This window comes from Coregonus clupeaformis, chromosome 5, assembly GCF_020615455.1.
Source record: "Coregonus clupeaformis isolate EN_2021a chromosome 5, ASM2061545v1, whole genome shotgun sequence".
NCBI classification, from domain to species: domain Eukaryota; kingdom Metazoa; phylum Chordata; class Actinopteri; order Salmoniformes; family Salmonidae; genus Coregonus; species Coregonus clupeaformis.
The window spans coordinates 26622346-26630702 of record NC_059196.1 but is presented as its reverse complement, the minus strand read 5'-3'; the positions used below and the strand labels follow the sequence as shown (position 1 = coordinate 26630702).

Below are 8357 nucleotides of genomic sequence, written 5' to 3'. Positions count from 1 at the left end.
ATGAACCAGTAGATTATAGCCCTTTTTTATGGTAGGCAGGTGCATATTGACATAACCAACTCTTCTAACCTCTATTACAGATAGTGAAGCCTTCATTACAAAGTAGTAGCCTACAGAGGAAAGGGCTGAGAACTGCTGAGAAAATATAATAGTAGAGAGTAGAGAGAAAAAACTGTTAAAACAAGTAAAGACAATTGACCCCAGAGCAGGTTAATAGCAGACTTTTGTATCGCTGTTTATTTTTGTTGCTCATTCTTTCTTTATTGATCACTGTGGCTGTGAATTCCCCGTGACAACACTGAGAACAGCATCAAAGCCTGAGTCGTACCACCCGAGACCCTTCTCTCCGCTCACTGTGGGGCGTATCCCTCACTTTTCTTTTCTTTCTTATTCTCTCGTTCTCTCGATTTTCTTCTTTCGGCGATGGAACAAAACAAAAGTGCTGTAAACATCTTTGTCGCTGTGGAGCACCAGAAGCGTCAGGAGCCGTTGGTCTTAGAGGTCTGACAGGACTACTGGCCAAGCTTGGAATGATAGGGTGGAGGAAGGATAAGAGGAGGAGGAGGGAGAGGAGGAAGAGGAGGGGTGAAAAAGGGAGGAGGCCGTGGAAGCTCTCACTGCTGGATGCGGCGCAGAGACTGGACCTGGAAGGTCTGAGCGTGGGAGCCCCACTCCCTGTAGTGTTTGTACTCTCCGGCATGACGGTCGCACTCCATGATGTACTGGTAGCCGCGGTAACCGGGGAACTGGTAGCACACCCAGCTAAAGGGGGAGAGGGAGAGAGGGAGAAAATATCCAGAAACAAGCCCCAGCCCTTACCCTGTAGAGCAGGGATGGGCAACTGGCGGCTACTTTTGTAGGTCCGCGGATCAAGTTCCACAAACAAAATAAAAAATACAGTAACTTAATTAGCCCATGTCAGCTAAATATTTTTATATTGGTAAGTTAGTCTAGTAGCCAGCTATCTAAACTTGTAGTAATCATGGTTGAATTACCAACCAGTGGTCCCCCATTGATCATCAGATATCGTATTGAAAACGGATAATTTTTCTCTCCATCCCATGGCAAAATGAGTAGAATTGCAGCAAACGTACTTTAAAACTGCAAAAATGTTTCTACACTTAGGGCCCCAAAAGACTACAAGTGTGGGTATGGATGTGGGTATGCAGACCCCCGAGCCACTGTGGCCCCTCATGATGTTACGATTTTTTGTGGCCCCCATCCCCATCAAAGTTGCTCATCCCTGCTCTAGAGCCTAGGCACTTGTAGATCAGAAAGAGTTGGCCTCTACTGTACATGTTAGTCCTCTGTATAATATCCAGGGACACCATATAATAGCTATTTATTTTTCATTTTTCACCATAGTGTCCCTTTAACACATTTGGCAAAGAGAGGTCAGTAAGGTCACTGGACACTCATTTAGATAATTAATCATTTACTTTTTTTAATAGTTTTTTGCTTAGTTCTATTATGATCTGTTACAGAAAGGATTATCCTCTCACCGTTTATCTAGTTATTACAATGGATTTCAATTATATAGTTATTACAATGGATTTTATTCTTACTGCACATTACACCTTTTTAGTAGTTTGTCCAAATTTTGCGACCGCTAGACGCAATTGATTCCTCTATTACTGATTGTTATGAGCATAGTCTTCTGTAGTGTGAAAAAGGAAGCCAGGACTTCTACTCCTGCTACTTACGCTCCACTCTGGACCTGCATGGATCCGATCTCGTTGTTGCCCCAGCCCATGGCCTGCAGGGAGGGGTAGTCATCGTTCATCTCCCACTGCTTGCCAATGAAGTTCTCCCTTTCGAACACCACAATCTTGGACTCCTTATGGTTCTGTGCAGTTCAGAGAGAGGAGGGGGCAATTTCAGGTTACATTCAACCTGTTTCACTGAGAACTATTTACGAAAGATATACTGTGTAGAATTATGTAGACAGTAGGAAATCTTTATAATACTATGTTTTATTAACTTTGTCATTTAGTGCTTTCAATAACACTGGTAGAGGCTATCAAGGATAGCTACTTGTATCTGTTAAATGAAATAATGTCAGTGTCAGTAACAGTGATTAGAGCCAGACTGTCAGTGTCACTCACAAGAGCCAGAGACATAGACTGAGGCCAGGACCCAGGCTTCTGTTCCAATATCTGTACTAGCATACTATTTGAATGAATCAATGTATTGGGCATTCTAAGTGGAATTCTACAACGGATATTGGAACGTAGCCCACAGACGAGAGTGTCTGTCTGGCCTGGTCTGGAAGGAACAGGAAGTAGGCTTGGATAGTACACTCACGGCAGAGCAGACTGGGCGGAAGGACATCAACCTTTCGATGTGGTAGGCGTTGCTGCCGCTCCAGGACTCCCAGCGAGGGTACTCTCCACGCTCCAACACAAACTGCTGCCCAGAGAAGCTGGAGTGCTCGTACCCTACCCAGCTACACATACACAGAGAGAGAGAGAGAGAGAGAGAGAGAGAGAGAGAGAGAGAGAGAGAGAGAGAGAGAGAGAGAGAGAGAGAGAGAGAGAGAGAGAGAGAGAGAGAGAGAGAGAGAGAGAGAGAGAGAGAGACACATGGAAAGTCAGACAGATACAAAGAGTGACAGACAGACAGACAAAAAGAGTGACAGAGAGACATAGAGAGGGATAGAGAGACATAGAGAGACATAGAGAGATATACAGATATACAGTACATGTGGATAGATGCAAGGGTGGAGCAAAGACTTTGTCATGTTTTTTATGAAATTGTCTATTTCCATGATACAGGATGTGTCTATCAGTATCCCTTAGAAATTGTTGCCTGTGCAATGGTCCCATGGCCCCTGAAGGATCATGTGTAACCTGTCAGGGAGATAAATATCCTACAGTATGTAGATGTGTTTGTGTTTTGGGGGGCTGGCTGACTTACGCTCCACATTCGACCTTCAGGGAGCGGATGTTGTCCATGCCACACTCCATTATGTTCTGGCAGGAAGCAGTGAACTCCATACGCTTTCCCTGGAAGTTCTCCTGGTCGTAGACTGTGATCTAGGACAGAGGATATAGTGCATATTTGTAATCTGCCCGACATACTATTGCTGTTTTTTAAAAACTGTTTTTAACACAACCAGTATCTCTGCTAGAGAGCGCACTTCCGTGTGCAAAGCTTTCCTTTCTCCTCTTACGTCTGTTTATGAAAAATGGAAAAGATTGTGGAACGTTGTTAAATAGTTGTGGAAACGTGGTGTACATAACATTGACTCACCTTCCATGGTCCCATTGGGTTAGGAGTAGTCAGCGCCATGTTTGATATCTCAGTAATAATTGACCTGCAGTGCAGAAAGCACACAGTCACAGAAAGTCACATTTCTGTTTGTCCTTACAGGGAGACCAGGGCAGACATGACTAAACCACCATGGACCATCTCAACTCAGCTCTAGCTCTTGCATCAGTCTGTGCCCAGCAGCTAATGCCCAAACATGTTAATGTCATGGTTATGCTAATGTGGCAGAGACTAGAGACTCTATGCTAGAGACTCACGACAAGCCCAAACAAAGCACTGCCCTGTGCTGTTGCTGATGATAATGCAATGCACATAGGGCTGAGGGAGGAGATGCACACCACAAAAACAGCTAGCTAAAGCCAGAGTGAGGATACAAAGCAGAGCACAGATACCAACCGAGAAGTGCAAATACTATAGTATAATACTGAAAAAACTCCTCTCTAATACATAGGCCTGGTATCTAACATTGGTATGTAATACCACAAATAAAATAGTACAGTGCAAAGCATCCACCCACATTTCTGAATGATATGTGATAATGATGTATGCTTTATTAGTTGTTATAAATTCTACATGGTGAACAATTGTATCATGTGCCTGTAAGTCATGCCATTGTCACACCCTGAGTGTGTAAAGTAAACTATGCTGTTGATGGGGTCACAGCATACATACAGTAGCATTCTAGTGTGATGCATGATGTTGACTGTGATGACGATTGGTGTGTCCATTTAGAGTATGTGTGTGTGTGTGTGTGTGTCCTATGAGTGTGTGTGCGTATGACCCTTTCTGTACATTCCCGAAGCTCAGCAGAAAACAGCAAAGAAAAAAAAAACAGGACAATGGACAATGTAAATGGACAACAATGCCAGCAAAAGGCTATAGGCCAAACGGTCTAAAGATGGAGGGCTTACCTGACCTACCCCAAAAAATAGCTGTGTAGCGCTCAAGGGGGGCTCCACAAAACGATGTCCTGACCCCTGAGTAAACGGGCCTATTTATACACAGTGGTGGTGAATGGAGCCCAGGCCTGTGGGACGGGGTAGGAGTCAGCACATTGCTGGGCCCTCCATTGTTCCTGACTGAGCCACAGGGCTTTAGGCTCTCCCCCGCCTGCCACGGTGTGCTGGTGTACTGGTCTGAATGCAGGGCACCGTGCCCAGTGCCGATTAACACAAGTCTCTGGACAAGTGTCCGGACCCTGTGATTATACAGACATAGACTACACCCAGTCCTGGCCCTGCCCTGGTCATAGCCCAGCCCCTAACACACAACATGCTTGCAGTAGTTAATGTATATGCTGTTGAGGAAAAAGATAGGGACACACGTCAGAAGGAGGATGTACCAAAATTCTAACCATTTCAAAATGTGTTTTTTAGATGACAATTGGTCAATATTTAACATACTGTTATTGGAATGCTGTGAACATAACCATCAGATTAAAATACATCAATAAAACAGGTTTTTCTCAGCTATACCATATCAGATGTTCTGAGGCACCTATGACTTAAATGTACACTCTCATGACGAGTGATATTAAGTTAGCTAATTAAAGAAAACAAGTTATCAAGAAGTGCTCAATAAACTAAGAAGATCTCCAGTGAACCAAGAATTTCACTAACATAGCTCTTCGGAAGCCCTTCCCAAATGAAAAAGTACTATAGTATACTATGGTATAAATACTATAGTATTCACTTCAGTGTTTTTGCAGACTTTACTGTAGTATTGTTTTACTAGGTAAGTTGACTGAGAACACATTCTCATTTACAGCAACGAACTGGGGAATAGTTACAGGAGAGAGGAGGGGGATGAATGAGCCAATTAGAAGCTGGGGATGATTACGTGGCCATGATGTCCAGATTGGGAATTTAGCCAGGACACCAGGGTTAACACCCCTAGTCTTACAATAAGTGCCACAGAGAGTCAGGACACCCGTTTAACGTCCCATCTGAAAGACACAGAGCAATGTCCCCAATCACTGCCCTGGGGCATTGGGATATTATTTTTTTTGACCAAAGAAAGAGTGTCTCCTACTGGCCCTCCAACACCACTTCCAGCAGCATCTGGTCTCCCATCCAGGACCAACCCTGCTTAGCTTGAGAATTAAGTCAGAATTGGGATGCAGGGTAGTATGCTGCTGGCTCCATTCACTGTAGTGTTTTTGTGGACCAAACAGTACAGTGAATACTGTAGTATTTACTGTAGTATACAGTTAACTATAGTATAAATACTGTAGTAAAAAAAAACTGTAGTATATACTATAGTAATTAATGTTGTGTTTTTGCGGATTGTAGTATACTGTAGTATTTACTGTAGTGTTTTTATTTTATTATCTTTGACATAGAAGTGCAGGCTTTCTCCTTGAGGAAACTTCCTGGAGAAAAACTAAAAGAGAACATTTTCCTTAAAGGGTACCTCTCAACCCCAATTTCGTCCTTTGCCCAACCCCTTCAAATTTAAAACAAAATGCATTCAGGTGAGAAGTTGTGGGTGGGGGGAATTGTTCATAAATATTCATTTTGGTGGTGGATAAACGTAGTTGTACCTGATCCAAACACTTTCTCACTAAAGCCTACTGTCACGAGTTGCTAAGCCAGAACCCAGAAGCAGACCAGGACAAGGTAAGTTGAAACGAAGGTGAGTGTTTATTACAAATTCAAGAGTGATGCTGAATAATCCAGGGAACAGAGCGGGCGGCGTTGATTAGTTGTTGGGGGTGCAGTGGTTGATCCCATCCTGGGTCGGCAGCCGCCGACCACCAGGCAGAGGTTGGATGAAGGTTCCGGACGGGTGACTGCAGATGGAACAAAACGGGGGTAAGTAAGCAACAAACCAACAAGGTGCAAAAACAACAAAACTAACGCTAGGCTCTAAGACTGATACTCTGGTAAACCTACTGTTCATGGCTAACGATCCGGCAGGGAATGGATGTTAGGCCAGAGCCTAAGAAGGGTGATGATCAGGACCAGGTGTGCAGATTGCTGATGGGATGCAGGTGCGGAAATCAAGAGAGCTCCCCGGAGCGTTCCCCGAACCCTCGGGAAACTGGAGATCACGAACAGAAAAACTAGTCACCAGACAGGACCCGACTCAGACTGCCGGGATCGTTACAGTACCCCCCTCCGACGAACGCCACCGGGCGGACTCCCGGAGCGCCAGGATGGAGGCGGTAGAAGTCACTGATGAGGTCAGCATCTAGGACCTGTCGCCGCGGAATCCAACTCCTCTCTTCAGGACCATACCCCTCCCAGTCCACGAGATACTGGAAACCCCGGCCCCGCCGTCTGGAATCCATGATGCGACGCACCGTGTAGGCAGGACCACCTCCGATCATCCGAGGAGGAGGAGGAGGAGGCGGAGGAGGCAACAGAGGACTGAGGAAAACAGGCTTGAGGCAGGAGACATGAAAGGTGGGATGGACTCTGAGCGTCCTCGGGAGTTTGAGTCGAACTGCCACCGGATTGATCACCTTCTCCACCACAAACGGACCAATGAACTTCGGTAACAACTTCCTAGACTCAGTCCGTAACGGAAGATCCCGTGTGGCCAACCAGACCCCTATCTCCGATGGAATAGGTGGGAGCGGGGATCCGGCGACGATTCGCCTGGAGCTGATACCGGTCCGAAACTCTAAGGAGTGCCTTTCTGGCCCGATGCCAGGTCCGGTGGCAACGACGAATATGGGCCTGAACAGAAGGCACTGAGAGCTCCTTCTCCTGAGAAGGGAACAGGGGAGGTTGGTAGCCATACAGGCACTGGAAGGGAGACATCCCAGTGGCAGATGTAGGGAGAGTATTGTGGGCATACTCAACCCAAGGCAACTGAGAGACCCAGGAGGTGGGGTTGGAAGAGACCAGGCAGCGTAGCGTGGATTCCATCTTCTGGTTGGCTCTCTCCGCCTGACCATTGGATTGGGGGTGAAAACCAGATGTGAGACTGACTGTAGCTCCAATGGCCAAACAGAAGGACTTCCAGACAGCAGAGGTAAACTGAGGGCCACGGTCGGAAACGATATCACTGGGCAAACCGTGGACCCTGAAAACCTCCCTAACCAGGATCTCGGACGTCTCCGAGGCAGAGGGAAGCTTGGCAATTGGCACAAAGTGGGCGAACTTGCTGAATCTGTCCACGATAGTCAGAACGACCGTGTTCCCCTCAGAAGCGGGCAACCCAGTGACGAAGTCCAGGGCCAGATGCGACCATGGTCGCCGGGGAATAGGAAGGGGGTGAAGTAGTCCAGAGCTGGGCCGATTGGTACTCTTATTCTGCGCACACACTGGACAGGCAGCAACAAAACCCCGAGTATCCTCGGCCATGGCAGGCCACCAAAAACGTCTGCGAAGAAACGCCATTGTCCGAGCCACGCCAGGGTGACAAGCCATCTTGCTGGCGTGGGACCATTTGAGGACAGCAGGACGAACCCGACTCAGGCACAAACAACCGACCGGGTGGACCGTTACCGGACCGGGCTGAGTCCGAAGGGCCGCCAGCACCTCCTCCTCAATCTTCCACATAACTGCTCCCACGACGCAGTTCCGGGGAGAATTGTCTCGGTCTTGGACCCACTCTCCTCCGTCTTGGAGAACATCCGGGACAAGGCGTCCGCCTTGCCGTTCTTAGATCCAGGTCGGAACGTCAGGGAAAACTTGAATCGTCCGAAAAACAACGCCCACCTGGCCTGACGGGAGTTGAGACGTTTAGCCGATTGCACGTAAGCAAGATTCTTGTGGTCAGTCCAGACAATAAACGGTTGCTCCGCCCCCTCCAACCAGTGGCGCCACTCCTCCAAGGCAAGTTTCACCGCGAGAAGCTCCCGGTTACCCACATCGTAATTCCTCTCCGCAGGCGAAAGGCGACGAGAGTAGTAGGCGCAGGGATGGAGTTTACTGTCCGTGGAGCATCGCTGCGACAGGATGGCGCCAACTCCCACATCAGACGCGTCCCACTTCAACGACGAACTGACGGGCCGTGTCCGGTTGAGAGAGAATCGGTGCGTTGGTGAATCGCCTCTTCAAATCCAGAAACGCTCGATCCGCCTCCGGATTCCACTTGAAGGTCCTGATACTGGAAGTCAAGGCAGTTAACGGAGC

At 47.3% G+C, this 8357-nt stretch overlaps 1 protein-coding gene across 4 annotated transcripts; it reads right to left on the bottom strand.

Moving 5' to 3' along the window:
- Positions 1 to 206: 206 nt before the first annotated feature.
- LOC121567147 (beta-crystallin A1-2-like) lies at positions 207 to 4462 on the bottom strand. 4 transcript variants are annotated; one of them, XM_041877085.2, is made up of 6 exons: positions 4191 to 4462; positions 3253 to 3316; positions 2917 to 3035; positions 2305 to 2446; positions 1704 to 1846; positions 207 to 762 (listed from the first exon to the last, which is right to left on the bottom strand). In XM_041877085.2, the coding sequence occupies exons 2-6, from the start codon at positions 3289 to 3291 to the stop codon at positions 615 to 617; spliced, it is 591 nt and encodes a 196-aa protein (XP_041733019.1). In that variant the 5' UTR covers positions 3292 to 3316; positions 4191 to 4462; the 3' UTR covers positions 207 to 614. The 4 variants fall into 4 exon arrangements, with proteins under 4 accessions (XP_041733019.1, XP_041733018.1, XP_041733021.1 ...); XM_041877084.2 differs by having other exon boundaries at positions 4182 to 4461; XM_041877087.2 differs by lacking the exon at positions 3253 to 3316 and having other exon boundaries at positions 4182 to 4460.
- Positions 4463 to 8357: the final 3895 nt, after the last annotated feature.

What these genes read in the sequence shown, in the direction of transcription:
- LOC121567147 (XM_041877085.2), bottom strand. Translation starts at nt 3,291, where the DNA reads ATGGCGCTGACTACTCCTAACCCAATGGGACCATGGAAG. An exon ending in CTGAAGGTCGAATGTGGAGC is followed by an intron (nt 2,447 to 2,916) that starts GTAAGTCAGCCA and finishes GTGTATGTGTAG; the next exon opens with CTGGGTAGGGTACGAGCACT. An exon ending in ATGCAGGTCCAGAGTGGAGC is followed by an intron (nt 763 to 1,703) that starts GTAAGTAGCAGG and finishes CTCCCCCTTTAG; the next exon opens with CTGGGTGTGCTACCAGTTCC.